The 21,805-nt window shown below is 38.2% G+C and overlaps 1 protein-coding gene across 1 annotated transcript; it reads right to left on the bottom strand.

The window, feature by feature from the left end:
• Positions 1 to 2,465: 2,465 nt before the first annotated feature.
• LOC132787054 (filaggrin) lies at positions 2,466 to 21,426 on the bottom strand. Its single transcript, XM_060793925.1, is given in 15 exon segments — positions 2,466 to 3,738; positions 3,809 to 3,963; positions 4,593 to 4,716; positions 4,779 to 4,895; positions 4,960 to 5,140; positions 5,206 to 5,349; positions 5,418 to 6,266; positions 6,328 to 7,495; positions 7,558 to 7,607; positions 7,609 to 7,935; positions 9,538 to 9,706; positions 9,767 to 9,867; positions 9,973 to 10,397; positions 19,533 to 19,623; positions 20,921 to 21,426. Coding segments are annotated over 15 exon segments (4,146 nt in total). The 5' UTR covers positions 20,941 to 21,426; the 3' UTR covers positions 2,466 to 3,513.
• Between the last annotated feature and the right edge of the window lie 379 nt (positions 21,427 to 21,805).

Genomic DNA, 21,805 nt, shown 5'->3' with positions numbered 1-21,805 from the left:
ATATATGAAGTATATTTTTTCTTATTTCATAAATAAATTTTATGGTGTAAATGAAAGAAATAGCCAAATCGGCAAAAATTCGAGTATTGAAAAACTTCAAAGTTGGCCAACATTTTCATAATAAAAAAAGTTATAAAAATCGGTAAAGTCTTGAGTATTAAAACAATTAAAAATCGGGCAAAATTACCAAAATAAAAAAATTTCAAAATCGGCAAAATTTTAAATATTGAAAAAAGTAAAAATCGGTCTAAATTTACAAATTTAGTAAGTATTAAGTTAATACTATTAACCTAAACTATGGATAGAAACTTGCTTTAAAACCAATGAACTTTTTTAAAAAAGTTTTGAGAGAGTGGTTTTAAGTTTTAGTAATCATTAACCTAAAGAATGGATGGAAATATAGACAAACTTACCTAAAAACCAAATGAACTTTATTAAAACACTTCAGAGAGTATCTGCTGGTCGATCGACTATGTTCCACCTCTCTTCTAACAGTTTTCATTTATTGTAGTTGTAAACAAATTAAAATCACCAATAGGTTCTCACTAGTTTGCGGCTAACACCCCGCTACCCCCGAGAACTTTCCACCCCGCTTCAATCTACAAATGCTGTCATCACCATCGCTTTGATTGAGTAATCGAGTTGGTGTTACGATTTGAGCCTCTGGTTACCGTTTTTTTACTATTTTTTTTGTTTCACATTTTTGGCTTTTGGGACTTTCGAAACAATTTATGCGTTTGTACAACTGATTTAGCTAAGGTGCGGGAATGTTGAAGGGGCTTGAGGTGGGTTGGCACTCTCTTATCAGGCGTATTCGGGGTCCCCTTAAAGCCTTTGAGATGATGGATTACTTTTGATTTTGGGCAATGCGTATGCGATAAAATATACAGAATAAATGCGCCTAATTGTTGTTATTGTTATTTACTCGCTACCTGAGTCCAAATATTGTTTTCAGGTCGTCGTTATATCTTTTTAGATATCTCCGTTTAGTGGGTGCGCTCTTCAAAATCACAGTTAGCATGCAATATATTTTCGAATGGGGGAAATAATATCAATTTAAGAAGTTGCCTATGATATGAGCATGTTTATCGAAAAAAGTGGTTTTAGTTGAAATAAATGCAGGTAATAATTTAATATTTTCATTTAATATATGTCACTTGTCTTTCGAATTCTATTTTAAGAAATATGTCTTCACACATTACGGGTAATTGCAAAAACGATAAGCTTCTAGTTCCAATAAATAATAAAAGTGAATAGGCTTGTTAAGCAATAAACGTACACAGTATAACTATATAAAGCAAAATGATTCTATTACAAGCAACATTGGGGTATTTCTCTGTTCCCAATTTCGGGGAACAATACTCAGACTTGATGATTCAAATTAACAATCAACGCATTTGGCCATTAGATAAAAAATATATATGTGAAATCGCATGTATTCATGCTCATAAATAAATGTATATTGAAATTGTTGGCATTTGGGCTTATAAGCATGATAATTTCATTGTCGAATACTTAACGTTATGAATGAATGTGCGAACGTCAACGATAATATTTTTCAATGATATCGAAACTAAATAATTCCCAAATAAATTCACAAACCGACAACTAAGAAGTGTCTTAAGTTGTTTAAAATTCGAGCACATTAAGCAAGGTACTGCGATCAAATTTTGAATAATATCAATATTTGAAGGTTCCAACAATTTTTGACACTTTTGCTAAGTTCAAATGGACTTGTATAACTTTCACATAACTCTTTTGTATTTCATGCAAAGATGAAATTCTACGCATTTGAGAAAATTCGATTCGATTTTGCACACGTTTCCATTTTCGGATTTTCCAATCGCATGAATCACAATTAATATTTAATGTGATTATGGGCATTGAATGGTATGACAATCGTTGCCTTCAAGATTGCTGCATATACAAGCCCCAAAACTGTACTTAAACAAATTACCAAATAATGAACCTTGATAACGAAACCGAAAAAGAATAACGAAAATTGTAAATTGTATCGAATCGAATGAAAATGGAATTCGACAAAAAGCCGAATAAACATTGGGGCATGATAAATGCACTCCGATTCGGAGAATGGATCGTTGTCGGTGTCCCAAATAGTTGGCAAATAAATGATAATGGTTTGTCAGAGTGTGGCTTAAGATCGTCAAGTGACACTAAATTATTAGCAATTATCAGAGACGAACGGTTCGTAACGACTTTAAAATTGGGCATACATTCGCAGTCCAATAATAATGTTCAAAAAAGAAGAGCTCCTTCAATTTATTAGGTGTCTCAATTTTGAGCCGGGCCAAATGTTTGATAAGAACCTTCAAAAATACGATTCTTGATAGACAGGCTATGATAATTGACTTGTTTTTGGGGGCTTTGACGATCGTCGGGGAAAAGGAAAGTACCCAATACATCAAAGTTCAATCATTAATGTTAAGAAATTAATATTTTGGCTCTTTATTTATATAACTTTATTCATTCTCATGCTCCGTATCTCTCGATCTCCAATTTTCATCGTGTTTTACATACATACGTACATATTTATATATGTTCAATTGGGGGTTTTCCAATCAGATTCTATATATATCTTTGCTGGTTCTTACAGTTTGTTATCATAATATTAATTAATATGTGTAAATCTGTATACTAGTTAATTAAATTGTTGCGCAGCTTTCGAATTTATCAATAAATTAATTGTGTTATCTTTTCTTTAATGCATACGAATAAATATATTTTTGTTTTTTATTTTTATTATATATAGCACTAAATTTCTGCATGTAATTTATAAGCAGTTTTATTTCATAATTTTCATTCAATTATTGCATTCGCTTTTGCTTACAGTACATTTATTTATATTTAATATGTATATTTTTGTATTAATTTAAATATTTATATGCTTCACATGTTGTTCAAGGTTTCATTGATTTGAGAGTTACTTTGAGTTTGAGTATTTTGTTTTTTGTTTCCTGCGTGAAATTCCATAAAACGAAACGCGAAATAAATAAATTAAACTACAATTTCACACATAACTAGGCATGCACACATTAAGTTTACATTTAACAGTTTTCTCTTGATTTCGCTCTCTATTTGTGTTCGATTAAAGTTTTTTGGTTTTTTGGTTTGAAAAGCACTACGCGTTACAATGCTGACAATTCTGAGTATTTGTTACTGTTTTTGTTGTTGTTGTTGTAAATGTGCGACCTAAGTATACCCAAAATATAGATTGAATCATTTGATAGCAATTAGTAAGAAAATTCGAGTAGCAAAATTATTATAAGTAGTTAAATTTAGGAGTTAGTTAGGAGCTGTGTTTGATACTCAATTGGCATTTCATTTTCATTGCTTCATTTAAGGTCAAGTTGAAGTTTCAAGTTGCATAGGTAAGTATGTAATTAAGTTAGGATAGGTTAATAACGTTTACATATATGTGTTTGTAGGGATTTTCTCATTTTTTGTATTTTTGGTTAGTTTTCTTTACACCTAAGCGCTGCAGCTGTCAAAGCTCTAAACCAGATTGGCCACATGTGCTGTGTCCATGTGCTGTATCAAGACGTGTATAAAGGACATCTCTTTGCGTGCATTCTCCAGTATCACCTTGGGATCATCTGAAGTGCAGCGTAAACAATTTGGCGCAAATACCATGGCCAGATTCGATGAATCCATTTTTGTGCAGCTAACAACCTCTGGATTCGAGAATTGTTGCAGAAAGTGTATTAAATACGTTAGGACCTGTTGAAGAATAATAATAATTTAATCCTTTTTTTAAATTCAAATGTTTTGAAATGTTTTCTCTACTCACCAGTTGATTAATTTGGGGCAACTTATTAACTATTTCTTTGGCTTTGTCGGGATCCTCAGTGTTCACGCAATCCTCGTAATAATCATCGGGTATAAGCGGATCGTACAGTTCACGATACCATAACTTAAGTAGACTAGCGGGCGCATGGGCATCAACTGCGAAAGAAAAACAGTTTTAGTAAATAAAAATAATAAAATTCGATCATCATATTCTGTTTGCTTGTCGAAAGAATTCAACGATTCCCACATCAACTGACTGGTTCGTCCTATAGTTAAGTGTGGATCTTTTGCCCGAAATCCCCAGTATTGGGGATTTGTTCCCAGGATTGAGTCAGTGCATAAACAAATTTTGATTTGTTTATTTTTTGTATTTTAAATTGGAGCCCTTATATTAAATTTCCACGTTATCGTAGTAGACTATTATTACTAAACCTTCCTTCTCTTACTGACATTGATTCTTCGGAAATATCAATCAAATAAGTTTTGCTGTTCCGGTCAGACCACTAGGAATTATATTTCTCTTTTCATTCCACATAGAGCTATTAAATAGTATGTGTTCGTTCAGTGTTCTGTATTACAATAATCTTTATATTTTTCTTTTGTCCGTTAGTATAGTATTATTAGTTTATCTCTTTAGTTGTCCTATGTCTTATAATTTGCTCGTGGTTCCCGATTAATGCATGCTGTTAAACATTTTTTTTTTGTTTCATACCCGTATCAAGAAGCCCGCGCTTTGCAACTTGATGCTCCACAGAAATGAATACTTTAGCTGACAATCGACTTACCCATTGTGTTCTTATAATCAGGAACATCCCACCGATCCAAGCGATTCTTCATGCAATTGACTTCATCCACATCGGCGGACACACGAAAAATTCCCTCCGTTTGCTTGCCATTGAGCAAGAGTACCTGACAATGTGTTCAAATTGATTATAGAAAAAATGCCTCGATGAAGACTGAACATAACTCACATGCTCCGAAAGCGTGGTTTGTATCCAGGGCAGCTTTCGGAATGGAAACTTGTCCTTTTGCAAATCCATCACTTCCGGCAGTGTATTGCCGAACATGCTGTTGCGCAGGATTTGTTGCTGAAAAGGGAGGAAAAGGAATGTGTTTATTTAAAGTGCTTGCATTTCAACTGCCCCAACTTACCCGCGCCTGTTCCACTTCATCCTCGGTGGGCTTCTTGGCCAAACGACGTCCACTGCTGCCAATGCGATCCAAGCGACGACAGCACACGGTTGCATAATGCGAGATCTGCACGTGAATGGGCCACTTGCACACCTCCAAGAAGCCGGTAGCAAACGAAGGATCACGATGCCGATTCACATAGCTGCAGAAGCATAGCAAAAGGTTAATGTACAGCTGGGAAAAGAATTTATATCGATCTTATCTTACTTGAGCAGCGTGGGTTGAAACGTTGGTGAAGGCGGCACAAAAGACAGACAAATGGCCATCAGCTCCCAGCCGCGTATCAACGATTCGCGCTTGGGATTCTCCGTGGTCTGGCGACACAGCTGCACGTACAGCTCATCCCGTAATCTGCGACAGCAAAAGGAAAAAAAACTGCTCAGTAAAAGATTACGATTCATTGGTTAACTACTGCTTACTGCTGTTGTGGTAGGGATGCTGTGATTATGTCTATGGCCACCGAATTGAGATTCATGCCAACGCGCGCCTTGCGATCTCCCATGTAGATTTGCACCAACTTGAACAACTCAATGGCCGTCTTCTTGTCCGCTTTGTCACGCGACAGTGCCAACATGGGCCGACCAATGGCCTCCGCCGTCCAGCTGAGCATGTCACGCACAGAGGCCTTCTTGCGGAAGATGCCCTTCGAATGGAGATTCATATTGTCGGCGGCAAACTTCTCGATATCACATTCCTTCATGCAGGCCAGCATTGGAGCGCCAGGTGCACGCTCGCTGGGCGGAAAGATCTGCTGGATGGTGGGTTTAAGTGATGGCGGTGCCAGCTTATGATTGCCACCACGGCTGAGGCTGCTGATGACAGCCGACTGGGCTGCATGGGCCGATGGCAGTTGCGGTTGATGCGGCGCCAGCTGCTGCTGCTGATTGGCATCTTCTTTGGTTAACTGACCGGCGACTAGACGTGAGATTTGACGATTGGGTGAGGGCAATGTCTGCGATTGCTTTTGCTTGGCACTGGACGCATCGTTCGGATCCAAATGCAATTGCTGCTGATGCGGTGGCGCCACCGGTGGTGGCCCCAAGCCATGCCCGTGACCATGCCCATGACTGGCAAACGGATACGAGGGCGTATTCGAATACAGCTGCTGATTGTGCTGGTTGTACTGATGGCCCTGGCCCACAGACGACGATGGACTGTGCGAGACGGTGTCGTAGTATGAGATCTGATAGCGTGGCTTTGGCTTTGGCGCCGCAGCTGGTTCCGTGTTGCCACCAATGCCCTCCAGCACAGCCTCCACGTTGTCGGAACTGGCCGAAAGAGAAACAAACAATTAGCTGAAGCTCTAAAGTTAACAACTATGTCACTTACATATCTTCGCGTCCAGCTGGATCGTAGGGTGGATACTGATAAGCATAGTAGGAGACGCTGTCTCCCATGTTAGCATAGTCATCGATCATGCCATAGTTGTGCTCCAAGTAACCGCCATGGGTATCAGAGCCGCCATCGGAGTCCTCGTTGTCCGGCTCATGGCCCGACAGCGAATGCTCCGACTGACTATCCGAGTGATACGAATCCGAGTCACCACCGCCCTCGCCATCGCCATAATCGTAGCGATTGAATAGCTTCGCCTGCTCAAGAATGTAGTGCTTGAGCTTCGTCAGATGCGGCATCTCCTGGCCACAATTGCTGTACAATGGCGAAATGTTGCCATTGTCGTACTCCACATCGCTGTTGTCCGGCTGCAAGTGCTGCTGATAATGATGCGACGACGACGTGTTCTTCGAGCGACGCGAATCGCGTTTCTCCCCACTGCCGCTTTGGAGCGGATAATAGCCACGTTTGTCCAGACTCGAGCTGGCGCTGTGCCTTAACGATCCCTGTCCAGGATAGTGATGCGATTGCGAGCGATTCGCTGTGGAGTTGTTGGACTTCTGACGTCGCGCTGCCGAATCGTTGGAGCCACGCGACGAATGCGTTAGCATGCCCAGATTGTCGGAGCCAGCACTGGGCGAGATGGGTGCCCCCTTGCTCAACGACATGCGCTCCAAGCTGAGCAGATCCAGCGCCGAGTTGGGCGCCTCATCGAGCCGATGTGAATGCTGCAGCTGCAGCTGTGGCGGCGGATTTGTGGCGCTCGTCTTGGCCTGTCGGGAACTCTTCGTCTGCGGACTAATCGGACTCTGCGGACTGGAGTCGCTCGAGTGCTTCTTGTGGCCACTGCTGCCACTCCCAGCTGTGCTGGTTGCCGTGTTGCTGCCACTGGCCCCACCGCCCCCACTGCCATGTCCCTTGGCATTCGTGGTGTGGCGGCGTCGCGACTGCGGAGTATTCTCCACAGACTTGAAGTACTTCTCATGCATTGAATCATCGCTGGCCGCTCCACCGCCTCCTCCTCCGCCGCTGCCAGCCGCTGTGCTGCCATTCGCCTCGGCGCTGCTCTTGCGATATGATTTACTGTGATGTCCTGCGGCGGCAGGATTAATCGACGAGGACATGAAGCTGCCAGAGCGCGCTAGCGACACTTTGTACTCGCGATCTGCAAGCAAGGAAATCGAATGAAAATCACATTTGAAGGGAATATATTTAAGCTTTAATTACCTGCCATAGCTGCACCAAAAGATTTGCCCGAACCTGCCACACTTCCCCCCTCCACCTGTCGAACGCTGTGCGTTGCGTTGTTGTTGTTGCTGATGCTGCTGTTGTTGTTGCTGTTGTGCGTAGTTGTATTGACGATCGGCATCGGGGGAGATTTTCTTCTTCTGCGCCTGCGGCGTATGTATCGAATGCGTGGGTGAGGCAATATCGGATGACTTGGAGGAGCAATAGCCCTGCATGTGGCTGGGCAGAAGCTGATGATCAAAGTACTTATTGCTGCTGCTGCTGTCACCGATCACACTACCACCAACATAGGATGAGGACGAGGACGAGCCATGCGGTAAATTATGCGAGCTTGTGCTTTCTTGCAACATTTCAAAGCTGATGTCGTAAAGATACGGCGCGAGATAGCGAGAGAAGAGAAACACAGGGGACCACAAGTGCGGGGGAGAAACAGATGAGATTTTTTTAATGCTAGATGTTTCTATTCCATGTGTTTGCATGTGTGTGTGTGGGTGTGTAAGTGAAAGCCATAAAAGCGTGTGTATGTGTGTGTGTGAAAATGTGTTGCAATTGAGATCTATCGAAAGTGGATTCCCCAAAGACTTAAATGTAACATTGCACTTAAGCGTATCTAAAACTAGCTGAAACAAAATGCTTGAGAAGTATGACACAAATTTTTTATAAATTCGACACATTATTATTAAATTACTAATTCACTATTATGCAACTAACAAGAAATTAATGAAGCAATTTCCTAGGAAACATATTTATCTTTGATATTTCCAACCAAGTCACAAAATTGAGTAATATGCAGTTACTAAATAGCGAAAATTATTAGAATGATAACTTTAGTTACTTCGTTAGAAATATCTATCAAGTCTAAGATCAATTAGAGTTTTAGAATGTTACTTTATTACTATTGATGCTATAAAAATCATTCCTAACGAAACTGTATATGAGTCTGATATAGCAAAGATAGAACAAGTTTAAAGCACTTATGTATATGGATTTTTATTATCTATAATCCTACAAACATTATTCTCTCTCTCTCTCCAAATAAATATGAAGCTACTTGGAAAGTTCATTACAAATAAATAAATTGCTTAACAAACAAAACAATTAAGGAAGCTACAGTCGAGTGTGCTCGACAGTGAGATACCCGCTACGTATTTTTAAATAAAAGGAAGACAGTGCAGTATAATTCTTAAAGAACGGAATATTTGGTATATTAATGAAGCACTACATTCGAAGTATACCATAGTTGCCGAAATATACCAGATTCTCAGCTAAATCAGCTAAAACCCGATTGCAGTAGACGTAATTTGCAATACAGAAGTGTTTCATAAATAGCTTCTAAAATTTTTATCCCATCGCAATCAAATTCTCAGGAATCATGAATACTCTAGTTATTATGGCATATACAAAGCATTAAAATTAGACTTGTTATTCGATTTTTTCTAATTTGTGGATTGATTGAAAGAAACTTGATCTTCTTGCATACATTACAAGTGCTGTCGAAAATTATAACTCTATCATTTATAGTCTCTAAGATCAACGTGTTCATACGGACAGACAGACAGACGGACATGGCTATATAGTCTCGGCTGTTGACACTGATCAAGAATAGGAGATGCCCTCTTCTGCCTGTTAAATACATATCCTACACGCACAAAATTATAATACCCTTCTACCTAATGGGTAGCGGGTATAAAAATAACATTCTACGTTCTTAATTTAGCTTGATGTCATTATGACTTTTGCATGGTTTCTGTTATCTACATTAATGCTAAATCCCACATGAAACTAAGATTAATTTTATACCCACATCAAGCATAAAATATTTACCCCACACATTGTGTTTTCTACATTAATGCAATGCCAGTTGCTACTCTTATAAAATATTGCACATACGCAGTGTAGTGCAGGCTCAACAAAACAACCCCTCCCCTACTAATATCCTTCTGCGATAGTTAAACTTACGCGCCATTATCCTTGCCAGAGCGTTGCTGCTTCTGCAATGAGCCCAGACGCAGTCCATCATTGGGCAAGGCGCCGCCATTGGACGCATCGTTGAAGCGTCGATAGCCGTGGGCGCTGGAGAGACTTGAGTCGCTTGACTTGCCCGACTCCTTGTAGTGATTGCACGAGTCTGTAAAGTACGTTAGAATGAGTCACAATGACGTCAGCTGCTGCTACTTCTTCTGCTTACCTTGCGAACGTCGAGAGCCATAGCCTTGTTGCTGCTGTTGCTGCTGCTGGGGCAGTGATTGTTGCATGTCCATTGAACGGGATGAGTCACCAGTGCCGACGCTGCACAACAACGAACAACGAAAAGAAAAGATGCCCAAGTGTAAAGTAAATAAATAATGCTGAATTTTAAACAAAGAGCAAGTGCTTTTGCTTTGCTTTGCTTACCGAAAACTTTGTCGGCCTCGTGGACTAGAGATCATTTCGTTGCCAGTGACGGAGCTGCTGAGTTTCTCCTCCGAACTGGCCACTGTGCCATTGCCGCCACTTGCCCGCTGGCCACGCCCCTTCTTATTGGCCGCCGACATGGGCGAAGATTGTTGTTGCAATTGCTGTTGCTGCTGTTGTTGTTGCTGTTGGGGATGCTTTTGCAGCGATGACGATTGCTTCTGGGGCGTCGTCTGATCCCGCCGCTCACTGGGATCGGTGTTCTGTTTGAGCGTCTGCAGCTTGGCCAGCGGAATAATATCACACTTGCTCGGCCGATGCCACACGGTCTTCTGCGTGGCCGCATTGTAGTAATAGAAGCGTTGCGTATTTGTATCAAACAGTTCCCACCACTGCGATGAGTCGGTGCGCTTAATTGGCACATCCTGTAACGAGAGCGCGAGAAATGGAACCGAATCCAAACAAATCATGAGCAAATCACATCACATAAATGCGTTTATCAACTCTCAGCTCTCAAAGTGTGTGTGTGTGTGGGAGGTGTCATAAATAATTATGTGTGTGTGGAACGTGTTGAAATTGTCATGTGTTTGCATTACTTCAGCGCAATCACATAATTGCAATAATTCATTTATTATTAGATGGTAACATTGCCTAATGAATATGGAGCAGACTCCAATTAAACACTTTTTTATTTAAATAAAAAATCAATTGACTCATATTTTAAAACGTATTTCTACTAATTATGATTAAATTCATCAACTTCAAGCTTAAGACGTCATTCTCTATAACTGCACATTTCATGTTGCAATAAGTTTTTAATAATAACTATTATCCATGGAATCATAAATTAATCAAAATTTTAATATATCAGAAGATTCTTGATTTTGTGTTTTGTTTGTTTTTAATTCTTATTCGCTTCCGAAGTTTTTCTTTTTAAAATTATGATAATAATATAATTCATGAAAATAATACAATATACCAAATATATATATACACAAAAATATTGAAATATACTGTATTTGGTATATCAATATACCACAAAATTCAAAACACGTCATTGCGTTTAAAATATACCAGCAATCGTTTTCAGGCATTAAAAAAAATGTTTCTTAAATAACTTCTTCCAAGTTTTTACGAATCAAATATGCAGTTTTATTATTTATTACGATTGTTATTCATTTGCGGAGGTGGAAGTTGGCGAGGGAAAAATCTAAAACAAACTTGATCTGCGTGCTACAAAAACAAATGCTGTAAAAAATTCTTAGCTCAAGACTAAGGACAGAATTATTTGTATTGTCTTTATCAAATTACCTACGTAAAAAAACGTATGCCAGAAAAAATAATAATGTCATCCCTCAGTAAATTCTTTCCAAATAATTTGAAATTCATGGAAATGAGGAATACAATACAATGCTCAGTCAATATTATGATATGCCAACTTCAGCATCAGCACAAAGTTAATTAAATTTTCACAGATTTTTCTGCAGATCAAATATCTCCTGTTCACTTTAATTGTCTCTTTAAAATGTAAACATTATTTTTCGCAACAGCGCCATGTGATAATTTTTCGTGTTTATTTACATTTTGGAATTTAAAAATGCCCTCGATAATCTTAATTGTTAATTATAATTAATTTATTTTATCACATATTTTGAATGTTATAGTATATCGATATACCAAATATAGTCATTTTTGATATATATGTAGATTCGGTATATTTTATTATAATTGTAAGGAAGTATATTTTTATCATCTTGCTTGTTAATTATAGTTACTTAATTATTTGACATGTTTTGTAGTATATCGATATACCTAATATAGTATTTTTTCGATATATAGAGTTGGAAAATGTATTTTATTCGTATCATCTTGTTTATTTATTATAATCGAGCGCAATTCCATCTCTTTGAGACTTCGACAGCTTTCACTGTCAGATTTGCCAGCGATTACATTTTGGCTTTACATTGAGGGCTACTTTGTTTTGTTGTGTTTGGCTTAATCAGCATATTTGGCCCAGAAATCAGCTTCATCTGTTGGTTTATTGGGGTACTGTGTTGCAGTTGGAGGTCATAATCGTTTCATCATCTCTGAAAAGTGCTTGACAAAACTCGAGTTTACTTTTGCCCGGGCTCTCGGACACAGACACAGACACGGACGCGGGCCCAACATTCAGCTTCCAGCTGCATGCGCGTGTTCTTAATTCAGCAGCCTCGTCGTTGTTGCAACAGCAGCAGTAACAGCAGCAGCCTCGTTATCTCTTTTCTTTTTGCGGAACTCTGCCTGCAGCCTCTCTCTGTCTGTCACGTGGCGCAGAGTCAGGGTTATTTAAACGCTGACCTTGAACTTTTGCTGCAGCTGCGCCCAGGCAACAACACTCCCTCACTCTCCGACTCCCCGCTCCCCACTTGCCGCACTCGCCACTCGCTCAATGTGGCAACTGTGACGACGGACCGAGACAGGCCCTGACCCAGGCTGCTTTTCTATTTTGCCTCTCTTTTAATCTGTGACATTGTTGTTGTTGCTGTTTGTGGTCTGATAACGTTAACAATACAACCCAGTCCGCCCACACCCCGCTGTAGCTGTAGCGAGAAGCGTTACACATGCAACTACGTTGAAAGCTTTCAGCTCGGCTGCTTTTCATTTCTGGTTTTCATTTCCATTTCCATTTCGAGCTTCAACTGCGTCGCAAGTTGCATAATTTGTGGGCGCACCCAGAGCGTTGATTGGGACAAGGCTGCAAGCAGCGACAGCGGCAGCGCCAACGTCGCATCATCATCGTTACGCTTTTTGCATTGTTGCGTTTCCCACTGACAGTCTGCCAGCAAAAGCGTCAGTCAGTCATTCCAGCCAGTCAGCCAGTCATTCATCCATTGAGCCGGACAGTCAGATAGACAGCATTTTCACAATAAATGGGCCTATTTCGCTTAGATGCCTTCCACTTTAATGTCTCCCTCTCTCTCTCTTGCTCTCTTTCTTTCGCTCTCCACGTGCTCCCCTTTTTGTATACTGCAGCAGCGCGTGCCACATGCTGCAAAACGAAGAAGCCACATCAAAAGTAACACAAGCGAGCGATGGGAATGCATCCCAACGAATCATGAATACACTTTCGATTATTAAATGTGAAGCTAAATGTGTTATCGATAACTACTATCATCACTATCGAAACATATTATAGTAAGCATTTCATTTAATTGAAGAAACTTGTTCTTATCATTTGTTGCTATCATTGCTAATTCAATTTATAGAGTAAGCATTGCATTCTAATGTAAGTACTTTTTCTTATCGATTACTATCGTTGTTAATAGAATTAATATATATTACAATGAGCTTTACATTACAGTACAACTATTACAAACTAATTACTTATTATTTGAATTATTTGAGCATATGAAATAGAGGTGGATAACTATCGATGACACTATCAACACTATCGATTGCACACTATCTATAGCTCTCCATCGCTAAAATGAAACACAATCAATACTATCGTTATACTATCGATTCGTTATACTTGTCTTCTCCAAATATATTTCACCTTTTTTAAGTAATATGCTATTCAACCTTAATTACCTTAATGAAAAGTGGGCAATGCCCACTCTTCGATTAGAGTATAATAAATAAATGTATCGACTGATGGCAATGTCTCCATACTCTGCTTCTTCTTCTTCTCCTTCTGACACGTCCGCATATCGGCCTTGTGCGATATTCTGAATATTTTGTAATTATGGAAAAACAACAACAACAACAACTACGAGAGCAACAATAATAGAAACAATGAGGCTACATCTTTATCTCATTGATGGAATTTGTGCTGCCTCCATTTATGAAAATGAAATTAGAGCACCGCACATTGGCTGAATATTTGAGGAAAATCTGTCAAATACTAATATATATATACAGATTATATTTATATGACGTTCAGGAATAACATTCGAAAAAAAAACTGGCAAATATTTATAATTATTACTCATGCAAATACACAACATATGTGACTATGTTATGAATGTATTATATTCATGAGTCAAAGTCAAAGACCGACAAACAAGAGATATTAAAATCTGGAGGCATTAACATTTGACGGATGAAGCTCTTTGATGAGATTTCTGAAGATATTTGAATTATTTCAAAAATGTAAATCATTTGTTAAACTCTGCCGCAATTAATTATACTCTGATGTTTATTATTTTCACTAGAATTTTTTTTAAAACATTATCATTAAGTTGTTTTCAGTTTTACTTATTATATTTGAAAAGTATTTCCTGATTGTAGCATTAAATATCAGATCTGGAACAGTGTGCAATGCAAGCGCAACATTTCGTAAAGCTTTACTAAGTTGAAGACTATTTTTTAGAGCTTCGATTTATGAGTGAAGCATAAATACAAATTGCTCAAATTCCATTACTCCATTGTACACTTCATGGCTTATGGATAAAGCTTTCGTGGCAATTATAAATTCATTAAATTCGTTATTACGAATCTCATTGTTTTCTCTTGTTCGCATTTTAGTGCTTATAGAAAAACAATTTGGCTTTTAATCAGTGGAAAATATAGGTCGAACGCTTTGGCAAGAGCCAGAGCCAAAGCTAAAGCACGAGGCACGCACAATTCTAATCAGTGAACGGGGCCGCTTTCATATCAGACAGTGACTGCTCAGTGCCTATTGCCGAGGTCAGTGATGGACCCTCTCCCCATTCCCCTCCATAACATATACATATGTATATGTACATCTGTGAATCATATTCACAGCCAGACGGAAAGCAAACTAAATGAAATGTTCATCAACAGTTTGCTGCTCTTTTTGTTTAATGCTCAGTTTTATAAATTAGGTCATCATCGATATTAAACAATGGCAGAAAAACACACAGCACGAGAATAAGCAGAAATAACTCTGGACGATAGCATCTGACTACGACAACTTTAAGAATTTAAATGTGTAAACTGTTGGGGCATTAAACTTGAAGGAATTTCCAACTATTTTGATAAAGCTGATATCGTCTTTGCATAAGAAAAGCTATTAGATAACAATAATTAAGATTAAGAAAGACAAATGATTTTCTTATTTTTTTCTGAAATTGACTGAAGGCAAAACTAAAATTAACTTCACGATGACAATTGTTTCTAATTCCAAATTTACGCTCGTAAATTAATTTTAAAATTATTGCAAATTGAAAATGATTTCCTTTTACGTGGTTTGTTATCTATTGATCGACAGAAACTAATAAATAATGTTATATTTTATATATATAATACCCACACAACTTCGAATCACACAACGCATAAACATTGGTAAATCTCACGCTGAGTTCGAACTATTTTTAGAAGGGCACCTGACGGCGGTCGAACAAACTTATCCAATACAGTTTTTAATTGCCTTAGTTTGTTAATGAATTAAATTAATGAATCAATGGCGCGTGCACTGTTGACCAACGTATTTTTATCGTAGCTGAGGCTGAAGCTATATATAGAATCTAAATTTGTCCAAATCCCTGTGGATCATGCGGACTAATAGTGAAATCATCAGCTTTACATAAGTATTTAATAGAGCCATATATCAACTGAGTTTCTTAAGACCCCCATATATTGAGTTTCATTGTGGCGTAAGATCTCGCCACATATGAAACCAATTCGTTGACTTAGAACTCGAAATTGAGATCTGTTGCAAGAACCATTTATGGAATTTGAATGACAAATGGCTTTACTTTGTTCGTCCATTCTTTCGGGGAAACTTTCATTATAATGTTGAGGAACATCGGAATAATTGTTAATTAATATGCATTCAACAAGTCATAAAAATTTCCTGTAACTGATTTATTACAAAAACTGCTAAAACTACCTGTAATAACCGAAATCCATTAGCGTTACTTATAAACGTCTAATTGCCATTGTAATTGCCAATCAATTTATGCAGTCCATGCAACAACCGAATCAACTTCATGAGGCACATAACCCACTTTAGCATAAAACAGGAAGCTTCGGGGCCCCAAAACGGCAATGGCGATAACTAAGCAAAGTCAAAAATAAAAGTAAAAACAAATTTGAAATTTTTTGACGATTGCGTAGCACGGCCCCGAACCACAGTCATATACACACATCACTCCACCACCATCCTCAACACACGAAATACCAAATACCAAGTACCATATACCATATAGCAAAGCCACCCCATTTGCTGGGGTATCCAAAAGCACCAAAAGCCTTTTAGCGTCGCCGGCTTTGGTGGCCATTGGATCGGATCGCTTTGGCGGACGCACGTAAATATTATCGCCGCCTCCTTCTCTCCTCGGGCAAGTTTTGTAACACTAAACGAGCGTGTGGGCAACTTTTCTGTGTTGTTTTTTTTTCTGTGTGTGTGTTTCTTTTCTTAACCGGAAGTTTTACAAAAGCAAATGAGCAAAAAGTATGAAAAAAGCAACACAGCAAACGAACATTTGAAGGGGAAGTCAGCCAAGAGTGATAATAAAAAGTTTAAAGATAAGTAAATAAGTTAAACTTGCCTGCAACATACCCTAGAATATTTTTCCATATTTTAAATTTTAATCAATCATGTTAAAAATTAAATAGTATATCCACACTCGAAAAATCATCAACAAAATATATCAAATAATAATACAAGAATTAGTAATGTAAATACAATTCTCCAATATTTAACATAAACTACATTATTCAATTTTATTAAAAGTGGTATAAAAGCGAACGGAGTTTTCTGACGCATTGCACATAATATCAATAATAAAATTGAAACTAAAATTTATTAAAACTTTAAAATTCATTGCAATAAACTAATGAAAATCAAAGTCAATGACATCCTTAGCCAAAATCAAAAATAACTAGCCCTAGATATATTTCTTGTGTAATTTTTTTTTTATTTGAATGAAATAAATACCCTATTTTATTTGCAACAGAGGGTATAACAAATAGACAGTGGACTCAACTTGCTATGCATAAATTTCAAATCACGTACAATGAACGCAGCAATTGTTGTTGCCTTTGTCATCACTGTTGTTGTTGCCGCTGACGCTGCTGGTGACACCAAAAAAGAGCAGCGGCAACAGCAGCAACTTGAAGAAAAGAGAAAAAGAAGCACTGCAGCAACAATTAAAACGTCGACGTCATTAAAACAAAAGGCGGCGAGAGCAAAAAAAAGTTTTGTTGCTAATTTATAATGCCAGTTTGTTGGTGGGCGTGCAAAGAGAGAGTAAAGAAAGAGAGTTCCAGTTAGTTTATCTGTGTATGTGTGCGTATTGTATTGCTTTTGTTGTAGTGACTCCGCACGTTGTGCTGCATAACATGAATAGATTATGTTGTGCAGCTAAAAGGATTCTTCATTCACTTCCTCATAGCAACTCAACAGCAACTGCAGCGACATCTGCGTCGGCGCCGACATCGCTGCTGCAGCCGTCGAATTTAGGGCATGTGTTAGAGCTATGCTCTCTGCAGTGCCAGACATAAAGGTTATAGACACTTAGACATAAGCCTGGGCACCAAGTGCGAATAGAATATTACTTTACAACTGTTTGCTCACTATGTGCTAATCAATATAGAAAATATAGAAATTTTACTTCATATTTTACCTATTAAGTTAAGCATATTAACAAGTAGTTTAAATCTGCTGAATCAAATTCGTAGTGTATTTAAAGTTGCGACTTGCTTAAACAACGCTTCATTGGGTGCTCACTTCCTGCAAAGCCACGCGGTCACTCAATAAGGGAGAAGTGTGGGCTATGACTCAAAAGAGAGCGAGAGTGACAAAAACCGAAATAACTGGCAAGCACAGACACGCACACACCTCCGCATCTGCAACTTGAACACGCACACGATCGCATGCAAAGAGAGCGCATATAGCAGGCTTCACAGTGTGACTGCTATGACGTACATACATACATATGCATACACATGCATATGTATGTAGCTGAGAAAAGGGTCGCAATAAATCACAGCATGAAATGGACAATAACAGCCAAGTCGACTTGAGCGAGGGCAAGCGCCGTGTTCTCTTCTTTGCTCTGCGCAATAAGGCGCTGCATGGCATATGCCAACCTTTTCATTAAGGACACACGCAAACAGTGAAACGAGGACGCAGTCGAGGACGTTGCAGGGCAACAACAAAATCAATGAAATTTTCACTACTTCCGTTACCGTCAAAGGGAAACTAAGAACAAAAACAACAACAACAACATGAAAGCAGTGCACAAAAACCAGAATGAGCGTTTTTTATATGCAGCAGGATGCAGGATTTATTCGTGCCGTGCTGAGCTCTGTTTTTGTTTGTGTTTGAGCTTTTGCTGGCCAGCCATGAAAGGCGTCTAAAGTTATTAGCCTGCGACACCTTTTGCTCTTGCCGCATTAGCCAAACACATAGCACATGCCACATGCGACGAGGTGAAAGGACAAAGCAGCCAAAGACGCAATGCAAACAACTCACGGCAACATAATGACATGTCCTTATGTCCTTAAGCATACTTGTAAGTATGTGTTAAAAAAGCAAAAGTTGAGTTTACTTTAAGAACAGTCCTTTTTTTAAAGTTTACTTTTTAACCTCAAATTATAAAATATTAAATTTGTACATTTTTGTTATGTAATTTTAATTGAATATAGTGAAATATAATAATAATAATATAATGATAATGGTCAATTAAGAACAGGTTTCAAAACTTTGTCACTACTTTGACGAATTCAGTTAATAAAATAATCAGTGTTCTTTTTTAATTTTAAATTGTTAACTTCAACAATATAAAAATTCATTTATTACCCCAATTACAAAGATGGAAAACTATTCTATTAAAATATAATTTGTAAATGCATTTATTGCTTTTTGCAAGGAAATACTCCAAAAGCATATTTCATATATTATTATTCAATTATTAAATGTGAATTATAATTTAATGATAATTTAATGCAATCCACAAATAGTTTTTTTTTTGCCTTCACCCTTATATAAAATCATTGCCCTGTGATGATACCAACAAAAGTTTCGCAAAATAAAAACGCCACAATTTTTTAAATACAATTAATTAACATTGTTCACGCCGTTGATGAACTGGGTCAAACAATTTTTCATTTATCTACATAGTATATATTCGTATGTAGACAAGTTGTAAATTTGCAAAACAAGTGACCCATGTCAATTAAGTAAAGAATACGTCGATGCCGAATGCTAAATACCCTTGTCTTTGTTAAAAAAGTTCCGTGCTAAAGAATTCTCTAAATTTGCAAGAATTTATTAAATAAGAAGTCTAATGTTTGCGCTTTTTAATCGAATTTTAATATCTTCACAATACTCTTGCGTGTATTTATTTTTTAATGTGTATTGTAATGTGGGCAAAATATATACTATACTACTCTCTATACTCTGTACTCTATTTAAGTACAGAGTACCATATAAAAGACTGATAAAACAAATGAGTTCGTTAGCCTCCAAAACACTACCAAAAAAAAGAAAAACAACTGGCATTTGCCAATTAGCGTTCGTTTTATATATTTGTTTGTATGTTTGAGTGAGTAAATAATTAAATTAATTATTGAATGTTATCTCTAAGGCAGCTCATCAGCTCTTCACTTACTTCGGGTGGATCCCAGACACACTCGCCAGTTGTTAGATTGGCATACATGTGCTCCTTGGTGCGCGGCTCGATAATTTCCACCCATTCTATTCTGTAAGGCAGAATAAAAGAGAGAGAGAAAGGGAGAGAGATAAAGATTCAGAAATAGAGAATGAGTAAGAGAAAACGCGTAACATAAATAAAGATATTAAAATGCAAGATGCGAGTGCTGTTGCTATTTTAAAGTTAAAAGGCATCTCTGGAATGCTGCAGCACACGCAACCAACACATACACATATATTTATGAGGAACAACAACAACAATTCCAACTTATCATCATTAGCATTAGCTTAAAGAACTTAAAGAATTGGCGCACAAACAGACGACGCATTTCATTCAATGTTTCATTCATTCAATCATTAATGCACCGTACACAAACACACAAAAAAAAAAACAAAAATAAGCTGCAAAAAACGCCCCAAAATAAAAATACCACCCACAAAAAAATACCACCCAAATTGCCTTGTGCGTGAGTCGTCGCCTTGCTTGAGTGTGTGCGTGTGCGTGCGAGAATTTGCATTTGTATTTGTATGCGTAGTTGGTTTTCCCCCATTAATTACATGCCTTGGACTCTTTTCTCTGCTTACGCACACACATGCACACACTGGTGTATATTTTGTCAAACATTTTCCGGTTTTTCCTTATTCGACGAAGCTGCAGTTCAGAACGCCGCGCTGTCCTTACACTCACACACTAGCAAGCATACATACATATATAGACGACGGGCGCGTTCTCTCGCTCTCTCTGTTGCTCTCACTCTCTTCGCATGAGTATTTGAACGGCCGCGGGGCCAAACAAAAACGACGCTTGTTGCCGCGCCTTGCAAGAAAATCGATTTTGCAGGCCAGTTAAGTTGTGCTTAAAAACACCGAAATGCATAAATTTGCAAACCAACTAGAATTAAATTAAGCTACAGAGAGAGAAATGCACACACAACAGGAGCAACCCACACGCACACAAGCGCAACGCACTCATACGCATACGCTTACACAGACAGCTGCGACTGGTGTTCGTCTTCGCCTGGGCTCGCCTTAAAGGGGAGGGGCTCTTGCTCTACTCTCCCCTCAGTTGCATTGCGTACAAAATTTTCGCACTTCCCCCCACACACAAACACACATAGACTCTCACTCACACACAAACGCATACAGTCGCATGCTTTGTTTTAACGCAATGTATTAAGCAAAACAAATTACAATGCGCCTTGTTGTTGTTGCTATTTTAGTTGATTGCTTCTTTCTTAACAACAAATTGTTTACACATTTCGACATTTAACTTAGCATGCTGCTGTTGTTGTTGTTGTTGTTGTTGTTGTAGCTCACAGTGCTCTAGTATAGTGTAACGGCACACACCTTTCACAACTTGAACTCATTTTTTCTACGCTTTATTACGCTGGCCCCGCTTTGGCTTTGGCTGCTTCTGCTGTCGTCGTTGTCTCCTTTTGCTATTTCTGCAGCTGCTGCTTCTTCTTCTTATTTGTCGCTTCTTCACTACTTGCACCCCACAAAACTCGCGCACCAAAAAAAAACACGAACGAACAACAACTTAATATTTTCCACTACTACTACTACAATACACTTTTTTCGATTCGGGGGCTGGCACAACGAAATGCAATTTTTCTTTTTCAATTGATTTTTTCTCCCACTCGCACTGCTCTTTTTCACTTCGCTTTTGCCACAGACGCGTGGTCAATACTTTCACATTTATGATATAATTTACAGGCCATATTTTCGCTTTGCTTTCCGCTTGCACAAATGCATTTTCTTTTTAAATATTTATGTGCTCGTCGTGTTTATTAATACAAAAATAAATCATCCGCTTTGCATTCACACGCCGCCGACGCTGTTAACGAACTGTAAACGTCAGCTGTTGCCGATTGGGAGGACAATCGATAAGCATGGGCAATCGCCGTTAGCATAACATAGCTTTAACATAACTTTTAAACTAACAGAGTGAAACAGATGTTTGCTTTGCTATAAGATATTTATCGATAACCAAATAGTTTCCTTGATTAAGTTTTTAAATTTTCCAATTGGCTTCAATGTAGCTATTCTCCATTTGTTCACGTAGAAAAACATTTGATGCTCCAATTAAATTAACGTTTCTGCTTAATTTTCCTCTTTATCGTCATTTCGTGTGATTTAAACACTTTAAGGCTGTTAATTAGCTGTTATGTTCGAAAGAGATTTTAAAATCAATGTGACCAATATCTTTTACTAGCGATAAATTTAAACGTA

This window comes from Drosophila nasuta, chromosome 2R (genome assembly GCF_023558535.2).
Source record: "Drosophila nasuta strain 15112-1781.00 chromosome 2R, ASM2355853v1, whole genome shotgun sequence".
NCBI lineage: Eukaryota > Metazoa > Arthropoda > Insecta > Diptera > Drosophilidae > Drosophila > Drosophila nasuta.
The sequence above is the reverse complement of the archived record's forward strand: the minus strand, read 5'-3'. Positions and strand labels throughout refer to the sequence as shown.